Genomic DNA, 22,940 nt, shown 5'->3' on the forward strand with positions numbered 1-22,940 from the left:
ATGCTGAATGAGGGAAAATGAAAAAAAAAAAAAGAAATTTATTTAATAATAAACTTATCAAATATTAGTAGATGGTATTAGGGATTACATTAAGAACTAAATTATAAAGAATAAACAGAAAGAGAGGATGTGAGGAGTTGGGAGAGAGAGACATAACAGGAATAGACTTTAGCAGAAAGAGTAATTGTCACACACAACTTGATGTACAAGACCCTCCCCCACCCCCCAAGAAAAGACTGGAAGGCAAATGTATTAGATGAGAGGATATGCTTTTAGTAAATTCTTATTAGATATAGTGGCTTTGACAAGATTGTAGGGCTAGGAATATTGGTGTCATGCTTTAAGTTTGAACAATTGCTCTTGAGATGTTTGTACAAATTATATTTGGAAAAAATAACTTCTCAATGTGCGGGTTAAATTAGCAATGAAAAGCCAGCAAGCTTCTCAGTTGCTTCAATGCGGAGATGGTCCACGTCTTGAAATAGTGGCAGCAGTTTGACCTACCTGGCTGCAATCCGGCCAAGCTCCAGCAAACAGAGACACACTTCTCTGGGTTGCTTGTGGAGGACTGAAAGACAAGACAGAGGTGGACACCTTTACAATAGAAGGGATTGTAAAGCCGCTCAATAGCGAACAGGCTTGCCAATGATCTCTCGTTCCTCATGCTTCCCGTCAATGAGCTCGTCTTCTTTCTCACATTCACAGAAGCCATCCCAGCCCACGGTACACTGAGCTCTACCGAAGTCTTAAACCAGCTTTCAAAACTCTCTGCTTCACCTCTCTTCTCAAAGTCATGAGTCTCAGGAAATCTTACCCTGAGTTAATTTCATCCTGAAAGTGTTTTCTTTTATTACACAATATTAGTAAGTTGATCTTGGAAATATATTTAGTTGTCATTATGATATAAATAGTTGAAATTTAAAAATACCCAGCACATGGAAGACCATGGAACAAAGCTGGACTCTGCAAAATCCTGAGTCTACCTCATTAATGATTTGAGCAGAAATAATGCAATGAATAAGGATAAAAGTGATACACCACAGTCCTTCATTATCCTCCAAGCAGTGACATCAAGTGAGACTCTGAAACTTGATGTTCTCTGCTAATCAAATCTGATTAAATGATACTTTAGAAAGATATTCTTTCAACTGAATGGATTTGTAAATATGTATCAATATATACCAATAATCAACTTTGTCCATAAAATGAGCAAATTAGAAGACTGTTATTTGTATTGATCAGATTCTAATATATTCTGATTGCTTAATAAATCTTGCTTTACTAATTGGTTTGGACGCATTCAGTAATGCTGACAAATCATAGTTGCATTCGTTGAGTCTACCAAAAGTGTATGTACTGCTTATATTGCTCTCTTTTTAACAAGCTAGAGCATTTTAAATACATTGTTATGTACTGCACCTAATAAAGCCAACAGATATTTAAAAAATAATAATTCATTGAGAATGGTCTTTATAGAGACAATATCCTGATAAAAGAAAATACTAGCTTATTGATCAATTTTAAGAAAAACAGTAATATTGCTTTAACTCTTAAACATAGAATTTTATAATAATTCCAGAATTATTCTATTCCTTTAACTTAAATGTCTAATTCTTTTACTCCACAGATTATGGTACTGGCAATATTTGGTCCACTGACATCAAAATGGAATTTATTGGGAGTTTGTGGTGAAGAGAAAGAGAACATTTACTTGGATTGTAAAAGTACATAATTGGCTTTAAACAGACACAATTTTATTATCTTGTTATAAAATGTCATTTTGAAGCTCACAAAATAAATTCTATTTCCATCAATAATTTTCATTAAAAAAGAATTATGGAAAAATCTCGACTATAGAATATTCCAATTCTTGGTAATATAAAGTTTGGTGTTAGGTGACCCTGAGTGAATTCCCCTCATCAGGAGGACTAAAGTTATTTCTAATTAAAGGATCTAAAAATAAGGATAGTTAATAACTCCAATTTCAAAGGCACCACTGGTTGACTCAGGCTGGAATGATACAAACTTCACAACTTCACTGAATCAACTGCAGTGCCATTTAACATATGGACTGTAATACCACAAAGGCATCAATTTCAAAAAGAGAACAATCACAAACATCACAACACAGAAGCAGACGATGTAAATCAATCTTTCTGTATAGATAACAAATTCTTTCTGATTTAGGCCTTTAAAAAACCCCATCTATGGAACAAAGCAATAAACATCAGTTCTGAATGGAAAAAAGAATACATAAAAACTTAGGAGAGGAAGATTTTTTTTTTAGGCCCTGTTAATACCCTCATCTTCAGTGAATGCAATGCAAAGTAAGTGGCTATAGCTCTGGAAGTCCTGGACACAATTTCCTGTATTTCTTGATGGAAATAGGGTCAAAATATAAAAATTATTACTAACCTGACCAAATTGTGTCAATGTGCAGTCAATAACCAGTTACAAAAAGTAATACCTGACCCACCTATAAAGATTCCTTAACCAACTCATTATCTGTAGTTTGAGGACTATGTAAGTATTGGAATAGATACATTTTATAGAAAATAAAATTCATCCTGAAGAAAAACAATAATGTGAGTAACAAAGACATATGTGAAACACGTTACTATTGTATATTTCTTTGCTTCCTCAACTGAGCTAGCAACTTAAAACAGCTTTGGCATGCCCAACTCACATGCTGAATCTACCATTAGACTCATTAGAAAATCAGTTTTGGCAAACGAAGAAGTAACTGCATGATTCTTCATTTTACATCCTTAAAAGAATATTATATATATGTGTGTGTGTGTGTGTGTGTGTATGTGTGTGTATGTATATATGTAAATTTCATAAATAAATTTTTTTCGTATCCTTAAAATAAGACAAATGAACCTCTCCCTCAGCATAATTTCTTAGGAAAAACTAGTAGGATGATTATTGTACTTCCCAATTTTCTTAGAAATGTTATTTTTCATAAAGAAAATAAATTGCCTCAAAAAACCCCCTGTGTTATTGTCTCACATAGTAATGCCTTTTTAAAAAGCAGGTATATTATGCCTGGCCTATAAAGACCAAAAAACCCCACAAAAATGAAACAAAACAAAACAAAAAACAACGTCTGTTGACTAGTGAGTGATGAATGAGATGAAGCTGTAGAGGTGCATAATTTAGCACAAAATAGTAACTACCCAGTAGGCATTTACAACTCAAAAATCGAGGTTGATGACAATCATCCAGTGATGATCATGGTTTCGACAAGGAACAAGCTAAATAAAGTCTAACATCTTAACCTCGTGTCTTGAGAAAGTGCCAATGATGTCAATGTTCACTTAATTGTAAAAGCAAATACTCTTGCTTTATGGGTATATAATTAAATTCAAGAGTCTTTAAATAGTATCTAAATTCCCAAGGAGGTGACTTTGTTTGGTTTGTGCACTCAAGCAAGTTTCTAAAGTAAGTTGATAGAGTATAGTGGCCATGGGATTCAAACCACAAAGATCTGGGTGTGAGTATCAACTCTAAGGCTTACTGGTTGCATTATCTTGGGAGGTTATTCTATAATATCTCATTTTTCTGAGGATAAACAAAATTGCATATCTTGGAAGGTTTTGGTGAGGATCAAACAAGGTAATATTTATTTTTATTCTTTTTTTTTTTAAATATTTTTATTTATTTATTTGACAGATCACACGTAGGCATAGAGGCAGGCATAGAGAGAGAGGAAGAAGCAGGCTCCCCACTGAGCAGAGAGCCCAAAGCGGGGCTCGATCCCAGGACCCTGGGATCATGACGTGAGCTGAAGGCAGAGGTTTTAACCCACTGAGCCACCCAGGTGCCCCTTTATTTTTATTCTTGACACAGTGTGTGGCACGGCACATAGGAAAGACTTGCCCAATGCTAGCTTATTAGTTTTTAAAATTTTTGTTATTATAAATTGTTTAAAGATTGTCTTCATTTGGCTTAGTCAACAATAATTCACTTATTTTTTTCCCTAAAAACATTTTTGTGTGTGTGCACCAATCGGGCAAAATTCACTATGCTAGGCATGATAAAAACTTTGGAATAAAAAAATTACTATTGGTATAATATGTATAATCTTAAGTGGTCTATTATAATGAGTATATATTGAATATTTTATCATTTATATCAGAGACCACTAATTATAAATCAATCTAAATCAAATCCCAGGTTAAGTAGGTCAGTTTGGTCAGCATATACAAAAATATAAAGCAGATAACCGATAGTTATTACAAGTTTGTGCTAAGTATAAAGCTTAAGAAAAATGTGTCATTTTGTGAAACAGCAAACACCTTACCATTAATTTTTCTGTCTCTGAGAATAAAATAATTTATATGAGTCCATTTTTAGTAAATTACCTAAGTTGATTAAAAAAGACAAATTTTGTATATTGCATTTAAACAAAAGCTTTTGTATTGAGTCATAAGGATACTCATCTTAAATCATTTTAATGATTCCCCTTTTTGAAAAAACAATAAAACTTCTCCTTACACTAAAGTTTACACTAGAAAACATTTTTTTCACTTTATCATTGAAATATTCATATGGTTTTTTGCTTTGAGTTAGGAGAAGAGGGAATCACTATTGTTTTCTTTCATCTAAAATATTGTTTTTTAAAAAATAGAAAGCTCTCCAGCCAATGGTCATTATTATGTGAAGGATTTTATCATTGGATTTTTTTAAAATAATCAAAACCACCTCAAGGAAAATCATAATGCAGAACAGCTCTGAGAAAAGTAAGACAGATCCCTATTCAAAAATATGTGGCAAGAGACGCAGTCTTATAACCTAGATTCTATAAAAACCTCAAGGGCATCAAATGTCAAATGGAGTGCTGCTGGCTCCAGGAATAGAAAATGAGGTCTTCCACTAAAGCAAAGGATAGAGTTTCAATGTCACAAAATCTGCAAGGATAAAATGCATTTGACCATAAATGTAAATTTATCTAAATATATTAAATTTTAACACATGGGCAAAGAAATGGAAACACGAAAAAGTGTGTTGTCTGCTTAGTGTGTGTACAATAAAGACTACAATATTAACACTGGTTTTAAAGGAGACTGGGCTAATTTAGATTTAAATTTAGGAAGGAAACTTGAAAAAATACACTTTGGCTGATTATTATTTAATTGTGAAAATACCATAAATTAATAGTTGTCCACCTTCCCAGAGTAGAGAACAAGTTCTAGTACTCAGAAAGAGAGGTGTGATAGAAAATACAATACACTTGAAGTCAGAAGGATTGGGATCTAGTCTAGACAGCATCACTTTTTCATTTCCCAAACAGGCATCTTGCCTTCTACTTGCTCCCCCTTACGAGGGGATTTATGGTTAAAAGTACTTGGTACATATGGCAAGTGCTCAATAAATATTACTCCCTTGCTACTTAAGTGGGGTCCACAGACCAGCAGCTTTGGCATCAGCTGGGAGCTGGAAAAAAATACAAAGTATTCGGTCCCACCCCAGACTTATTGATAAAAACTTATATTTAAACAAGTTCTCCAGGTGATGGGTATGCACTTTAATGTTGTAGAAGCACTGTATTAACCAATGTTGTGTATTATAGTAAACATCAGTTATAATTCCTGTGTTTTGTTAAAAACATTCAAATGTGCTTTGGGAGATATATCTATATATCTCTCTATATATAGATATATATTCTCAAAACACTCTACAAATGTTTCACATAACAGTGATGACGATGATGATTGGAAGAAAAATAATTCATGCTTTGGTGATTATGAGCATTTCTCTTCTGCCAGGATTAATAAAGCACAAAAGTTGCTTCCCAAAAAGTGAAGGGCTAGTCACAAACCTCTCCCTTCGTCATGTCACTCCTGGTAAGACCCATGCAGAAACCTTTGAGTTTGAAGGTAAGAGGCAATTAGGAGTAGCACAGAAATTTAGGTACCTTTAAATTTGAAACTGATCTCAGGGAGGCCAAAGAAAAGACAAAGCAAAGATTTTCACCAGCTCATGAATGCTGAGTCTGTGTGTATCCAGATTTCTCAGAATCACTGCTCACTTTTCAAATAGGCTACGACATCCACATATTCATGCAAACCAAGATAATTTGTTCAAAATTTCAACAATTATGTATGATATATAGAAGAAAATCTATGGGGGGCTCATTCAGTTAAGCATCTGCCTTCAGCTCAAGTCATGATCTCAGGATCTTGGGATCGAGTCCCTCATCAAGCTCCCTGCTCAGTGGGGAGGGCCTCTCTCTCTCCCTCTTCCCCTCCACTTGCTTGTTTCTCTCTCTCTCTTTCTCTCTCTGACAAATAAATAAATAAAATATAAAAAAAAAATAAAATCTAGTTAATTGCCCTTGCCACTAAGTTGAGAAATGTCCTAGAATGAATAGTGCCCTTCCTTTCCTCAGTACCCGAACCTTATGAGAAATAGATGTAATAGATTACGTCACTAACACTCAGAACAGCAACAAGAGGCAAGAATTTTTCTAATTCAGTCTACATTTATGTTTTATTTTTCCTCTTACTTGAAATAATCATATGACCTTCTAAAATTATTCAAACAGAGTATCTCTTTCTGTAACACAGGGACATGATCTCTGATAAAGCTGAATTCTGATTCTGGCTGGGCGGCTGAGAAGTGTAGTTGGGGCAAGTTATTTAATTCTCTGGGTCATTCTCATTTATAAAACGTTGGTTGTTGGAGGAATAGATATGGTAACATGTGTACTACCTAGCCAACAGTAAGGAGCACATGGTTATTATTACTGAATATGGTGCAGCAAAAATTTGATTCTGGGAAAGCTAGAAAGCCATTTGCTTCCCTAATTCAACACTGACTCAGCTGAATCCTGACTTAATACTCACTCCAGGGAGACATTTAGTTCTCCCAATCAGATTCTTTACTGTTTTTTCTTACATTTGCTCTGGCATAGGGCAAATGGTTAAATTTGGAAAGACTATCTGAATTCAAAATGAAAAAACAGAATTGAGATGCTAACCAAGTAAGTATAAGAACAAGTTTTAAAAAACCAAAAGCCTGTCCCTGGCAAAGAAACTAAATATAAATGACTCATAGTGCTGAATGGCTACCTTGAAATTGTTGTCTATACTAGTAATAGTAATTATAACCTTTTTCCCACAGAAATACTTTTCGAGTCCTCAATACAGACGACAAGCGATGACTTATCAAACACTGGAAGGTAGACAAAGATTTTTTTTTCTGATGTAACAGATGACTTCCAAGTATAAAATGGAAAACAATGTTTACAAATCCACACACAATCCTTTTTAATTTTCCACAGAAGCATCAAACTCATACTGCATATAGACCGGTGCTTGACCAACATTCAGATAACAAAGGATTTTGTAAAACTACTTATCAGAGTCATGCATCAACAGAAAATAGTGCCACACAGCAAACACAAACACAGAAAAGAAAAACAGAAAAAAATCACACATATTTGCATGCTAGCACAGCAGAGAGCAAACCCTTTTCTCGCTGAGTAGATTCTTTCTCTGAGAAATAGATGAAGAATTGTCACTGGCTTCCAAATCCTACAATCATCCAATAACATAATGATATTGACACAATTACAGCAAACAAAAATTATGCATTTTTAAAGTATTCTCCCCCCAACCTTCTTCCCCCCCCATCTCCCAGCTCGGCAGAATGCTTACAAATTAAGCAACATAAACAAGACTCTGGAAAAATAATGACACTTGGCAATTTCTAAGTTACTATACTAAAGTAAATTACAAATTATAAATCCCTACACAAGTATATCACTAATGGAAGGAAATAGTTTCTTACTTAAAGTCTCATATAAGAGCATCAATTTTCGGATTCATAACCTAAAACTTTTTAAGATTGAGAATAAATCATAGATTTTTGGTCTTAATTTAAATGATAAAAATGTGCCATATCAAAATATTCAGCCTTATGTTGGAAAAGGTTATTAAAATATTTAAGCCTGGAAAAATCATTATATTTACTATTAAGAGACTATTAATACATTCTATTAACTTTTATACCTCTGTCAAACTGAAAACAGATATTGCTTTCACACTAGAAATCTTCTAAATGTTTTTTTTTTTTACTCCACTATTAAAAGTAAAGTTCATTTCTTTTAAAAAATTTATCAGAAGAATATTTTGTCTTTAGGCTGATAAACTATATACTATTAAATTCAAGGAAACATTCATGTTCATTTTTTTAAACTGATCAAACAATCGGGATTTACAATTAGGATGGTAATTGTTAATTTACAATTAATAATCTTAAATATTTTTAAGGAATCCAATGAAATCAATTATGAAACATGATAAAAACCAATTTCTAGTCATTGGTCTACATATCAACCTGATTTGAACAGTGGGGGTTATCACTGAGCATAAAGTGTAGACCCACAGTGATAAAGCATGTTCCACAGAGCACAAAAGATGTGTATCATCTGTTCTTACAGCAGTGTAAAAGTCTACAGTCACTTGAAATGTCTGTTTAACCTCAATAATGCAAAATTGCCATTATAATTCTCAATGTGTAAGATTTTAAGTCAACAAATAATGCTCTATACAAAATGGTTCAAATTGTATCTTAATATAAAGAAAATTAATTGTTCACACTTTAGATTACATGTCATACCTGTTTGCTCTCTCAATTTTGTTAACAGGTAATAGAAAAAGAAAATGACATCATTGACAAATAATTACTATTTATCTTTCCTTCAAATTCCGAGAATATATTTTATTGTTGTTTACTAGATATAAATGGGTGGCCTCATGTTCATAACATTTTGTGAGTTTTCTGTATTCTTAAATAGTCTCAAGAATATTATTTTTGGTTGGTATCTGTGGATAATGACTCGAGTTGGTTTAAGATATCACTAAATGTTATAGATTCCTTTCATTTCCATTTGTTTTACTGTTAGAAAAAAAATTCAGTGGACATTCTGATGCCTATCATTACTTACTGTCTTTGGATAAAATTTTAGAAACCAATTTGACAAAAGAACATAAATACCTGTAAGGTCTTTGATACACAATGTCAAATTGCCCTCTAAAGAAGGCATACCAATTTCTAGTTTTCTTCAGCAATGTATAGAAGATCCTATTTTCCCTACATACTCAACACTAAGCATATAATTTTCTCAATCTTTGCTAATTTTTCATAGCTTATATGTGCATTTACCTTATTGCTAAGCTGTCCAACATTTTTATATTTTTATTAGTTTTTTTTTTTTCATTTAAATTCAATTAGCTAATACAGAGTACATCCCTGGCGTCAGTTGCAGAGTTCAATAAGTCATCAGTTGTGTACCACTCCCGGGGCACATCATGTGCCCTCCTAGGTTTTTTTATGTCTTCTACGACAAGGCTGCTCATGACCTTTGTTCGTCTTTCTATCGACTCTTTTTTGAAACACTATTCGAGATATGGTGAATTTACGATCTGAGAATTGACATTTCTCAGAGAAAAAATTATCAAGAATTTCACAGAAGATAAACTACAGGTTATACTCTGTATGTGATTGTGTCGTGTGGCATCGAAAGTTATCTGCCAAGAATCCAAAAGGCAAGAAACAGGAGGGAAGCATATGGGATAAGCTGCTAGCCATGCTCCGCAGTTCCTCCCTGGCATACCTTCCCCACCATGGAGATTTCTTGTCATTAGCTGTTGAAAGAGAACAGATTGAGCGAGTTGTGAATCAAGATCCCCTTGCAAATAACTACAAAAGAGCTCTGCAACAGAGGGTAGCCTATCAGTTGCCACAAAGATAAGAATGCTCTATGCTGGCAAAGACCTTTGAACAGCTAAAGACAGAAGCCTCTTGATACACACTGGGGACAGTGATCTGCTTTATCATTCATTCAAATAGATTTTCCCCCTTCATCAGGGCATCTTTTCATTTTATTTGCTGTTCAAAACACTGGGACACAAAGGACGCACTTCATCTTGTGCGCTACTGAAATGAAATCTTGAGGTAGGAAAAAAAAGAAAAACCCTTGCCCTAAATTCCCTTTCAAAAGTAAAGTGTGAAAAGACATCAAGCAGAGTACACAGTGTTATTGTTGTGAGAAAGTCAATTCTGCAACACAGAGACCAACGCCATCAGCCCTGGCTCAATCGCTTCCTTACTCACAGTGAATCATACGAAAAATCAAAGAAGAAAGGGTTCCACTTGGAGAAATGGAATTTCTCATTGTCCTTCCTCTTGATTATGATTAACATCTACGGGCACAGCTGTTTTCTTTCTCCAAATAATCCTGAAGTCAATGCTATAATATTGGCTCCCTTCTTCTGTCTCCATGGGGGTATTAAACCTCACCTCACCTCATGTCCTATTCTGAGCAGCAGAAATTTCAAATTTGTCTTTTCATTGAGCAACAAACCAGAAAGCCTAACTATCTGCTTTTGTTTGGTGCTGAGAGGATTAAAAATTCCTTGAAAACTTGGTTTCTTTGCAAGTTATAAGCCAAGATATAATAAAGAAGATGATCAAAATGAAAGATGTTTAAACCAAATACTCAGTAGCTATTATGTATAAATGTTCTAGGACTTTCTTTTTATAAAGTCAGGTGTTTTTTATTTTTTTCAAACAGAGTGAAGAACTAGGCCATCTCAACATTCATCTTGACATAATTTTATATTCTGCAGACTATGTATTTATATATCAGGACCATTATTATACAGTGGCTTTAGGCTTTATTGTTTCAAGATAAAATGTACTACTTATCTGAATGGGGTTTTAAAAAGCCACCCAAGCTTTTTGGTTTCCAACTGAAAGCTTTATTAGTTTAACTAACAAAAGAACTCAGAGGCAATGAGAAAACTGATCTAAGATTTTTTTCACATTGACAGCTTCTAGTCATCCATGGTGGTCTATGGTAGTTACTGGAAAAGATGCTTATTTTTTTCCTTTTTCAAATTTTTATTTAAATTCTAGTTAGTTAATATATAATGTGGTATTGGTTAGAGGAGTAGAACTTAGTGATTATCACTTACATATAACTCCCAGTATTCAACACAAGTGCCCTCCTAAATGCTCATCACCCACTAAAGCCCAACCCCCACCCAACCCCCCTCCAGCAACCCTCAGTTTGTTCTCTATGGTAAAAAGTCTCTTGTGCTTCCCTCTCTCTTTTTTTCCCCTTCCCCTGTGTTCATCTGTTTTGTTTCTCAAAAGATGCTTCTTAAATGAAAACCTGTTCAATCAGCAAACTCACAGACAATAAGGCAGTTTCCCCGTGTGGCAGTTCCTTAAGGGATGCAGGGGACTGGAGATTTTTAAATCATGATGTTGTCTGTCCACACATGAAGAGTATACGCCTTGTGACTAATCTAGTTCTGAAATTGCCATCAGACTGAAAGAGGGCCATTTCCATACACACACCTCTTCCACCAAGTTTGGTTTACTTAAATGTGAGGAAATAGTAGGAGCTGTCAAAGTCCATGTACATTACGATCAGTGGAGGGGCACCCTACTGTACTCTGGAGGCTCCTGGGCAATTACTCTAGTTTATTTTTCCCTTCAGGTATAAAATATTCTCCTAGTCTAAATTCACATAATTTTCTTCTCTGTTGAGAGAATTCTCAGAAATCTGATGGCAATCTTTTCCATATCACATTCACTGCTCTTAGCAGAAATACAAATTTCCATAAGCATATAAAAGGAGTAAGATTTTAGCTGTTACCATCCATTTCCTAGGTTCAGCTGGGAAATGTTGTTTTGTGAGGCCTAGGGGCAAGGGTATTCTGTTTAGAAGGCAATTTGTATACTTGTTCTCTCTGAAGGATGCTCAGCTTTCTTTGATGCTAATATTTGGTATTATGTGATTTTGTGAATTGATTTTTTAAAGCCTCAAGCAAAAGAACCAAGCTCCCCTCCTTCCCACACAGAGGTCTCCTTTCTTCACTCAGTCCTATTTCATTAGAATAGGACTTTAATTCCAATACTTTCCGTATGAGAGCTGTTCTTGGCAGAACTGATACAGGAGCACTGAACATTTAACAGTAGCATATCAAATAATGTTGAAACACTGAACAACGTATGTTTTGTCCCAAGGAAATACAAAAGCTTGTTCTATGGTCTGGAAGTGGATTTGCCAATATTCAATCATAAGGCAAAGCAAGACAAGAACCCCACAATTATGTGGGTAGCGTTAGACACTAAGGTATCTATCTTTTATTTCTCCATCTTCAATTATTCCAATTTCCTGCTTGCTTACCTGATTTTGAATTCACTAAAAATAGATACATAAATAAACTTCTCTTTCAACTCAGCTAGACTTTACAGGAAATGGTGTTTCAGCCTTTGGTAGAGGTAAAAAACAATAGTGCCTTTATGGCTGGAGCATATACAGCTCCCTTTCCAGTGCAGGCCAGAGCCTGGCAGTAAAATGTAAAACTCCATTTTCCAAGTAGCCCCCATTTTGCATTATATATTCTTGATTTTAGCTTAGAATTGTGCTACTTGTATCCCTACACTTTCATGCACAAAATGACCAACCGTAAAAGGACTTGCATTTTTCTACCTTCAAAGATTCCAGTTTACAACAAACCTGCAAGCTGACAACACTTTGAATTTTTTAAAGTTAACAATCTATGAAGTGACATCACATAAAAAAAGTTTAAGTAGTTTTACTGACAAAGACACGTAACAATTTGATCAGCTAAAATTCTGAAGGAAATACATACCCAAACCTTCCGATTCAAATAGACATGTTTCATCTACCCCTAAATCTCGGCACCAGGATAAGAAATTTGCTGTATTGTCTCTGGCAAAAAAGGAGCCTGAGGGTGCAGTGGCTTTGCACGGAATCTTCTTCAAGGGCAGATTCTGAAAAACAAAGAAATCTCACTCTGGTAGTTATATCTGACAAAGTCATCACAAGGACACATAAATAGACAGTTGTTTTCAGCAAAATGTTTTGGAATGACCTCATGTCAATAAATAGATTAGTGAAGAGGTATAGAAAAGGAAGTGAAATGTACATGAAATTCAGTTGTCACTAAGAAACTATAAAAAAATCTGTGCATATGAACAAATCCTGGATTTTTTTTTTTTCTTACCATCTAGTAGTAATATAAGCAAGTCCCTTCCCTGGCTCATGTTACTCTTTTCTTTCTCTTCTATTTTGGATGTGTCTTTGGTATGTTTTGTCTTTTGTTTGTTTGTTTTGGGACTTATATTCCATCCAAGAATTTTACCATTATTTCTCAAAATTTATTTAAAAATGTATTTTCCATTTGTGAAAGAAGAATGAAACATAAATATAGTACATGAATATAAACAATATGTAAGACACAAACCTGTATTATGTGCACACATAAGCACACATTAATATATTATATTATTAATACTTTACGTTATAATATAAAACAATTCTGTTGGATTTCTGCTATCTGACCCTGAAAGATATTGACATTATGCATCATTTTTCTTCTGGGATAAGAATATGGTTAAGGGGCACCTGGGTGGCTCAGTTGGTTAAGCAGCTGCCTTCAGATGAGGTCATGATCTCAGGGTCCTGAGATGGAGCCTCTCCCTATGGCTCCTTGCTCGGCAGGAAGTCTACTTCTCCCTCCGCCCCTCCTCCTGCTCATGCTGTCTCTCAAATAAATAAACAATAACTTAAAAAAGAAGAAAAGGAAATGTTTAAGATATAGGAGGGCCTGAACCTGGACAGACTTTCTTATTAACAGTCTCTTACAAAATTTTAGATAGGAAATCTCCACTGGCACCATACCAAGAGTTAGAGAGTTGTGTGGTCTTATTTTCTTTAATAGAACATGATCAGTTTCCATGCCATTCCAAGAAATCACAGAATGCAATTCTCTAAAAGACTAAACAATGGTTTAGCAGGCTCCCTTAAGCAGAGAGCCTGATGCTCGATCGCCGGACACTGACATAATTCTAAAATAAGAGCAGGATTTTATTTTATTTTGTTTTTATTTTTTAATTTTTCTTAAAGATTTTGTTTATTCATTTGAGAGAGAAAGAGAGAGAGAACACAAGCAGGGGAGAGGCAGAGGGAGAGGGAGAAGCAGACTCCCTGCTGAGCTGGAAGCTGGACATGGAGCTGGATCCCAGGACCTGGAGATCATGATCTGAGCTGAAGGCAGACACTTAACCACCCAAGCCACCCAGGCACCCCATGTAGGAGGATTTTTAATGACTTTTATATCCTATCAATATTTTCAGATTAAATAATCAAAATTGGTAAACTGTGTCAGCCAAAACATAAAAGAGGATTTGCTGGAAACAAAAATCTCCAAGAGATGACCATAAGCTTTTTTATGATGAGGTCATCATAACAGCAAAGGTCATCTCTAAGAAAATAACATAAATACATTCAAATACTGAGCCACGTTAAGATTGCCACCTTTATCCCTGAGTGTGAAAGAATAAAATGTGGAAAACCACTTAAAACCCAGAAATGAGTTTGCATATATGAAGTATGTCTTAGAGATTATAAACTATTTGACGATGCTAAGGGCACCTTAGGACAAAAGTTTCAAGGCTTGCATAGGGGAAAGAAATACAATATCTCTATTGTACTTGAAGAAGCTAGAGATTGATGTGACACTTAATCTACCAAGGGACACATTTTGAGAAAATACCCACAAGCAACAAGCCCTCAGAAATCATTCAGCCTACTCTTTAAGAACTTACAAGGACAAGCACTGAGCATAGAAGTAAAAACAGCATTTTCCCCCGACAAGCTTCTGGTCTTTATGAAGTCATTTACATAACATATACTTGAGGATAAGTATTTAAAATTCATTCCTATTCAAAGACATAAAAGTTATTATAGGACAAGTAAAATGAAAGCTGGCTACTGATCTTTTGTAACTTGGGATACCTAGTGCAGTGGAATTCAGTAATAACAGCAGTTGAACAAGGCAGTAGTTAAGTGATTTATGGGATATCTGTTTCTGCTCTGGACCTGTCAGATTTACTGCTTCCATGTCACTTAAAGACTTAGGACACTGTAAACTGAGTGAATGGAAACTTCCAGTCCTCATCCAGATGAAATGTTTTATTTGATGATTTTAAAAAGTCATCCTCATTAATTCAGAAGACTAACGAACTGAGCCCTCACACATAGTACTTACAAAGGTCATCACGCATAACCAGGAGTAAGGATCTCTCTGCATTGGCTAAGGAGCGGTAGCGTGTTGTGGGATCTAATATTCTTCCTTCCCGGTTGAACACCGACCCCAAATCAAAGGTCTTTCCAGGGCAACCTTGCCATTTATAATGAAGAGTCTTAGGGCATAAATTTGATTTCATTTGAATTAAAGAACAAGTGATTCAAGAATATCAGCCCTCAGTAACTTTAGAACTTAAAAGTATTTCTGACATCTTTTACACAAAAGTGTTCTTAAAGTTCTGAAAGCCTTGGCAATTAGACCACTTCCAGTTCTGTTATTTTTTTTTAATTGTTAATTTCTCTAGGTTCTTATGAAAATCCTGGGGGGTGAAGAGCCCAGCTCTGCATCTCTTCTTTCCTATCACTAAATATAATAAAAACAATAGATTGAATAACAACTATTTCCTTGCTGATTTCCTTGCCAAGGATATCCTGAAGAAGAGTTTTAGAATAGAGAACTGCCTTAATGGATGTATATACTGGAAAAGCTGGAAATCGACCACAGATATGAAGAGGAAGACTTCTGATCTAAAGAACTGGAGATGCAAAAGGGAACTTCCCCACATGACTCATCTAAGATATATCTTCCATATCAGTTTTCCCTTTACTGCTCACCTCTTCAAACAACTCCTACAGCATTTAAATTATAGACCATCTTCAGTTATTTACTATGTAACTTTTTCCAGACAGTGCTTTTACACATTAAGGCTTCAAAACCTGACTGAGGAATGCATACACGAATGGTAAGACTCGACCCCTCAAACTAGTTTGTAATCAGCATGGGACAGACATAAACATTGTATCAAAGTTTTCACATTCTGAGGAGATACATTTCCAGGGCCTTCAGAATTCATGAAATTCATAGCATAATTTTTACATTAAATGATTTCTATAAATTAAGAAATGTTTAATGATTTTCATTAATCAAGACATTAAAAATTTACATGACATCTTTGAGCTATTTTTGAAAGTTACTGGAGAGAGAATGATGAATAGAGAATAACTGCTAAGCTGAGTTGAGATTGGGTAGAAATTTAGGTACGCTTGCTCCCAAGAGTCACACCACTGAACCCTCCTACACTGTTGGTGGGAATGCTAATCTGTCAATTTTACTTAATTTTAATCTATGTGAGACAATGGATGTTCATTGAACTATTGTGGGATTCATTTCACAATATATGTGAATCAAACCATCATGCTATATGCCTTAAATTTATACAGTGATGTATGTCAAGTATTTCTCACTAAAATAGGGAAAAAATCCATTTAAATTTAAATAACTACACGTGGCTTGTGGCCATTGTATTAGCACATGGAAATCCATTATTTGGGGTTTGTGAGTCCAATATTTGACCCCTTGACTAGTTTCCCTTGAACTAATACCATCACTATGTCTTCAAACTACCCTCAAATTCAGTAATTCTCCTGTATATAGTTACTGGGACAAAAAACTATGTTGGTCACTTACAAAGAGTTTACTTATATGCTGCAGAGTTCAACCTGTGTATGTCCTAGTTAAGGTCGTGAGTGTTACAGCTTCAAAAGGGCAGTAGTGATTATTTATAGTACTTACAGATCTATTTATAATTTTTATAATAGCCTACACCTAGGGAGCCAGGATCTTATTTAACCATTATATTGCCATAGCAGCAAGTATACTATTTTATCTATAAGAAGCAGTGACTTTTTTTTTTTTTTTTGATCATACGGTGGGTGGGAAAAAAAGGGAATTAACACTGTAAATGTAAATCATGCTTACTTTCACGTAAATTATCCTACTTAATTATCAAAAAATGATGCCCCGAATTAGGCCCGTGATACTTTCTCCATTTTCTAAGACAAACAAATTGAGCTCATACACAGTTTAAATCAAATCTTTCAATCTCTTATACCAATATACTTCTAACTGTTCTTTGATAGCTCACCAATGCCTGGAAGTTAATATATTTCAGCAGTTGATTTATTTCCTCATTTTTTGGCCAGGTAACATTAAAATAAAGATATGTACTCTCTTTCCCCTACTCAAACTACAAAAAAAATTGAGAGAATGCCCTCTCTACTTTTCTACATGCAGCGAACTGAAAATTTAATACTAGTAGTTTAAATAATCCATTCTTCACAAAAGTTTGAGACAAACTACTCCCTTTGATTACATTGAGTAGACATTTCAGATATAAAACAGAAGAGATACATAAAAGAAGATGTGGAAATTGCCAAGAACTAATATCTTTCTTTTTCCAAAGGGTATATAGAATGTACTGTTCAAATACGCAGGCAATAAAGTCACTCTTTCCATGATGGAAAGAATGTTTCCACTTGCATCCCTTTGCTGCTTTTAGTTTCACTATATATTTTTCCTAAAGAAAACCTCTCAATAAAATTATTTGAACACTCACAGTAACAAGGTATCTAACGATGACTACCAAGTGGCTTTAGAAAGGATGAAAATGTATTTTTAAGATCAAAATGATTAAAATGAAAAATTGGGGGAAAATTCCTTCTGGTACCACCAGCCTCTCCTGGGGATTCTGCAATAGGACCTCAGGCCTCTGACAGAGCGAGCTGTGATTTAGTACAGTAGCAGTTGAATTCACTGGATTGAATTCAAAATGGACCTCGCCTCTCCTTTCTTTCTCCAGATATATCCCACTCTAGAGAGAACAGGTCTTATAGCAAAATTTAGTGTAATGTTCATGCTGTAACACCATACAAACAGTCACATAAATTTTAAAAATATGGGGGGGAAAAGGTTCCTCATATCACAATTCTGGTATACCTGGTAAAATCATGAGGAACTCACTTGAATAATAAAGATGGAAAAATACGTTAAGATTTTCAATCATCTGAAATTATCTCTGGCATAATGTAAAATGATGCTGGCAATGAAGGTTGAGCTTGGTGCTCAAACTTCAGGCTTAAAGGATGAGCTGGTATGTAAAAGAGCTGAAAATTTACATTCACATGAAAACCTGAACATGGATATTCATAGCATCCTTTATTATTTAAACTATGTATTTATTTAAACAAGCTTCATTTATAATTGCCAAAACTTGGAAGCAAGCAAGATGCCCTCAATAGGTGAATGAAACAGTCACACACCCAGACAATGGAATATACTCAACACTAAAAAGAATGAGCTATCAAGCTATAAAAGACGTGTTGGAACCTTAAATGTAGATTAGTAAGTGAAAGAAGCCAATCTGAAAAAGCTATATATTACATGATTCTAACTATATGACATTCTAGAAAAGGTAAACCATTAGAGACAGTAAAATAATTACAGGTTAGGGAGAAAGGAGGGAGGTTCATCACGAGATTCATCACATGGGATTTTTAGGGCAGTGAAACCATTCTATAGGAGACTATCATGGTGGATATACGTCATTATGCATTTATGAAAACCCACAGAGTGCATATGCCCAAGACTGAATCTTAACATCACCATGGACTTTGAGTGATGGTGATGTGACAACATAGGTTCATCGTCTGTAACAAATGTACCATTCTGTTGTACTTCCTGCTCTTTGTGCTATGAACTTAAAACTGATCTAAAAATTAAAGCATAGTAGAGCATTATTATGTTATTGATAGTTGTTTAAAAGCACCAAATGCTTCACAAAGGAGTTAAAAATGCTGTTAAACAGATAATGCATTCTGTTGCATTTTCATGTACATGTTATGTACATTGTGCTTAATTTTACATATACACCCATATGGTAATCATTATATAAATGCTACACTACTATGGAAAGCTTCTGTTCTCCCAACTAATTATTCACATATGACAAGACAGAGATTAGCGTCTCAAAAATTTCAAAATTCTAGTCCTACACTGTAAAATTCAGTCAACTGGTGATTTTAAAAAGAAATCATTTAATCTGAATCAATTCAAACAATCATTATTATATCACAACTCCGTATCAGTGTGACACTTGGCACTGCAGATTGAAATACAAAAAGGAGAAGACCAAGTTTCCTTTCAGGAGCCCCTCAGTGTCTTTGAGAAAAAGACTTTATTATTTATTTATTTTTGATTGTGTTATGTTCATTACCATAGAGTAAAGGCTTTAAAATCATCATTTCATATGGTGAGAAATACAATGGAAACTTAAGTATTTAAATAGAAGTTAAAGTTTAGCTCTTGGGGAAATTTCAGGGTATGCATTTAACTTTGGGGAGAGGTTGAGTGGACTTCATTATAGGAAGGCTTTACAGAGGAGCAGCAATGTACAGAACTGAAGGATCTGAAATGTTCAACAGGCATAGAAAAGAAGGGCAGTACATTCCATAAAGTGGAACATCTGACAAGACTTGAACAGGCATTGGGTATTACAGATGGTGCAGATTGTATGTAGAAGAGAAAACGAGATCAGAAAAGTCAACTGGGCCAGAGTCACAAAGGGTATCTTATACGTAACAAGAATTACCAATATTGGAATCCCAATCAGGGTTCTAAACTCAGAAGCCCAGAAGTGACCAGGCAAATTAAATAAAAGAATGAAATGGCTAGCTCCAGAGGACTATAAGGAGTGGTGGGGATTGTGGAAAACTGAAGCACTCATGCCATGTCCCGGAAAGGTAGCCATATTTATTTAATTCTAAGTCATTACCATAAAAAAAATATAGTCTCAATGTTGTTAGACCTTCCATTTTTTTTAGATGAATTTGTAAATTCAGATATTTTCATATGAAAATTCCTTGACTTTAAACAATTGAATGTGTAGACAGATGCATGTGGTTGTCTGCTTGTAATCTCACTATTCCTACTAGGGAGCATGAAAAGATTTTTAACAATTTAAACTAAGAAGGAATCCAACTATATGTGTCCTCTGAAAAAAGAATTATGTTATTTATTCTCAAGGGTGAATTGAAAGAATAAAGAAAAAGATGTGGATAATTCTATGGAAGTAAAAAAACAAGTGATTTCTTTGTGTTCTACCACCTCTATCTTCATAGTAAGAGTAGCAAGATTCCAAGAGTAAGGCTTCCATGGGAATAAGAGAAACTTACTTTGTGAATATGAAAGATTTCTCAGATAAAGGGATGTTGGATATCAGGCACAGAAGTCCCTCAGATTCTCAGCAAAATTAATGGTAATTATCAATTATTAATTAATTATAGTGACTCAAACAAAATGATGATAGTTTTAAGGACATTCTTGAGAATATATGTTAGTTTTCTGGGTCCCTTCTAAAGTTAAGGTATCACATTAAGGAAACAAGCTAGAATATTCCTTTAAAATGTGTCTTGAATTTTTTCCTTCCCCACAAATATTTTGTACATTTTAAGACATAATAATTTATAATTATTGGCAGCAAATTTTGAGTTCACAGAGTCACCGATTCTAATATTTTAGTTAAGGCAACTTTTTGGTAGGCATGTGTAAAATATCCAACAAAGAAAAGCATTATCAGAAGTCCTAAGATTGTTTCCTGAATGGATTCCAGGAAACCTAATTTGTTTTAGTGGCTAATGTACTTCCAAACACCTTTTGAACAAAGACTTTCTCTCTCTCTCTCTCTCTCTCTCTCTTTTGTTTTGTTTTAATAACTTCACTGCACTGCAGATTTCAGGTACACTGCAAGTGTTCATCTATAGGGATATCTCCCTAGACTCTCAGTATATTTGAAAGATGGGAATGTTAAACTTATAGTAAATCAAAGAGGCAAGGTTTATGCCTTGAAACTGCAACTGACCAGCAATAAGATTCAGCCTTCAGAAATAGTTACTTCATCTATTTAAGCTTTTGGAACTTCAGATCTATCATTCGTGACATCTTTTGAGAATTAAATAAAATGTTTTGGAAAGTGCCTAATACCAATTCTAGACGATTGCTTATCTTCCATTAATGTTAATTTTTTCAAATACATGTCTCCTTTTGGTCTATTTGCAAAGAAGGCTCCAGGAGAGCTTAAAAATAGAGACAAGCTACATCGTCACATCTGTAATTACTGTAATAAGCCCACATGCATTTAGGGGGAAAAATTTAAAACAGATGCTCCATATTTTCATGGTGATTTAATTACAATTTGTTTTTTATACCTTCTAATTTTTTTCGTTATTATGCCATGCGTTCATATCTGTTCTCCACACTCTAATTAGAGTGGATTTTTCAAAAGGCAAATTTAACTTCCCAGCGCTTTTAGGATAAAGACAAAGCTTATAATTCAACTTCTACAGTTTGTCTTAGTCTTGGTCCCCCCTGCTGACCTAGCTAGCACGTGACCTCTCAATCTCCCCTATCGTCCCACCAGCTTCTGCTGCCACTCTTGCCTGCTCCCCATGCTCCCTTCCACTGCAGAGCCCAACATTTAAGAGTTCTCCTGACTTTCCCTTACCTCTTTGCCCAACTAAGTTTGCTTATATTTTTTCTTGAGCAGAAATGTTAGGAGTGGTGTAAGAGGGAACCCACAGGGCTCATAATCCTTGGGTAACCATGGGGATATACTGCATAGAAACCCATGATTTTTCCCCCAATTCTACTACTCTTCTCCTGTCTTTCCAGTTGTAAAATAAAGCACCACCATCCATTTCTTCATATATGAAACCCCGGCCCAATCTCCCTCATTTTTCCCCTCCAATTCATCCCCATGCCCACAAAGTCAACAAAAGGGGAGAAGATATGCCACCCCAACATATGCTACTTTGAAACACTGATTATTTTGAATTAAAAGTACTTGAAAACAGACAGAAGAAAAAGGACACATCCTACTTTGTCTCTCAGAAAGCAGGAGATCAATCTCCCATGTAAAATGTAAAAAGATGGAGATCTTGTCATTTCCAACAACATAGATGGATCTGGAGAGTGTGAGTCTAAGTAAAATAAGCCAGTTAGAGAAAGACAAATACCCTATGATTTCACTCTTATGTGGAATTTAAGGAACAAAACAAATGAACAAGGCAGGAGAAAAAAAAAAAAAAAGGAGACAAACCAAACCAAAAAACAGACACCTAACTGTAGTGAAAAAACAAAAGATTACCAGAGGGGAGGTGGGGCGGGGTTGGGTGAAACGGTAAAGAGTTACCTTGAGCACAGAGTAATGTATAGAGCTGTTGAATCGCTATATTGTACACCTGAAGCTGATATAGCGCTGTATGTTAATTATACTAGAATTCAAGTAAAAAAATTTTAAACTACAATACTTGTAAAACCAATGCCAGATTAATAAAATAAGCAAATATGTTGCTTATTTTTTAAGTTGTGCTTTAATATTTATTTTTAATACTGTAGTAACTGTATTTCAATAAAACGGATTCTCTCTATTTTGTGTTTTATATTCTTAAAGGTTTTATTTCAGGTATTTAAAGACATCATTGTGAAAAAGGATTGGCAGGCTTCAGCCAATGGTTAAAGGAGGCATGGCAGAGAAACAAGTATTCCTGATCTAGAAGGAAGAGTCTAGAACGTATTTGCCTCCACGTCCCGCATAACATCTAGTACAAAACGGACTCTCCACAGAGTTCCTGCACACTCAACAGAGTTCATACTCAGAAGTTAGTCAGTTCACTCCCACTTCAAGATTCCTTTCTTTCTTTTTACTTCAGACGGTTTAATTCTTTTGACCAACTGTTGATAGAGGTAAGTTTTTTTTTTGTTGTTGTTTCGTTTTGATTTTAGCTTTGGCTTCTAGTTACAGGAATTGGTGCATTATTTATTTCTTACATGGCATAGCGATATACTAGCAAGGTATCCATTAGATGAACCGTCTACACTGTGTGAAATTAGACATGACTAGCAAAGCAATATATACACAAAATACACACTAGACTGCTTCATGCATGATATGTAAAGCATTTTCAA

General features: G+C 34.8%; 1 protein-coding gene across 3 annotated transcripts in view; it reads right to left on the reverse strand.

The window, feature by feature from the left end:
* GAS2 (growth arrest specific 2) overlaps window positions 1-22,940 on the reverse strand; it is a 125,607-nt gene that overhangs the window by 68,088 nt on the left and 34,579 nt on the right. For all 3 annotated transcript variants that reach the window (XM_045066122.1, XM_045066121.1, XM_004752159.3), the window contains exons 4-5: window positions 12,681-12,822; window positions 505-568 (exon numbers count right to left, since the gene is read on the reverse strand). In XM_045066122.1, coding sequence (XP_044922057.1) covers window positions 505-568; window positions 12,681-12,822 — 206 coding nt within the window. The remainder of the gene's footprint in view (window positions 1-504; window positions 569-12,680; window positions 12,823-22,940) is intronic.

This window comes from Mustela putorius, unplaced genomic scaffold (genome assembly GCF_011764305.1).
Source record: "Mustela putorius furo isolate JIRA1106 unplaced genomic scaffold, ASM1176430v1.1 tig00003859_pilon_pilon_pilon, whole genome shotgun sequence".
Lineage (NCBI taxonomy): Eukaryota > Metazoa > Chordata > Mammalia > Carnivora > Mustelidae > Mustela > Mustela putorius.